Source organism: Penaeus monodon, chromosome 19 (assembly GCF_015228065.2).
Source record: "Penaeus monodon isolate SGIC_2016 chromosome 19, NSTDA_Pmon_1, whole genome shotgun sequence".
In the NCBI taxonomy this organism is placed as follows: domain Eukaryota; kingdom Metazoa; phylum Arthropoda; class Malacostraca; order Decapoda; family Penaeidae; genus Penaeus; species Penaeus monodon.
This window is the reverse complement of record NC_051404.1, coordinates 30621925-30622224: the sequence shown is the minus strand read 5'-3', so window position 1 is coordinate 30622224 and position 300 is coordinate 30621925. Positions and strand designations below refer to the sequence as shown.

General features: G+C 49.0%; 1 protein-coding gene across 1 annotated transcript in view; it reads left to right on the top strand.

The window, feature by feature from the left end:
• LOC119585378 (metabotropic glutamate receptor 8-like) overlaps nt 1-300 on the top strand; it is a 54086-nt gene that overhangs the window by 28313 nt on the left and 25473 nt on the right. Inside the window, exon 13 of the mRNA XM_037934045.1 lies at nt 56-247. Within this exon, the coding sequence (XP_037789973.1) occupies nt 56-247 (192 nt within the window). The remainder of the gene's footprint in view (nt 1-55; nt 248-300) is intronic.

Here is a 300-nt window from a genome sequence, read left to right as displayed (position 1 = left end):
CCAGACAGATCAAGGCACATAACATAACAGAGATAACGATAATAGACAATAACAGCAATAGCAAACACACTGAGTCCTAATGACGGTCCCATGCCGCCCACACTCCCCCAGGTGATGATCACAGCGGTCTGGGGCGTCGTGAGTCCCCCCCGGGCGATCCATCATTATTTAGTGAGGGAGGATAATTTCTTGGTGTGCGCGGCTTCAATCAACGCGTCTTATATGATCGCTTTTGCTTATCCTATAGGTAAGTGTGCGGCTTGATTTTGGGAGTTTTGTCTTTTGGGTGGGGGGGAGATT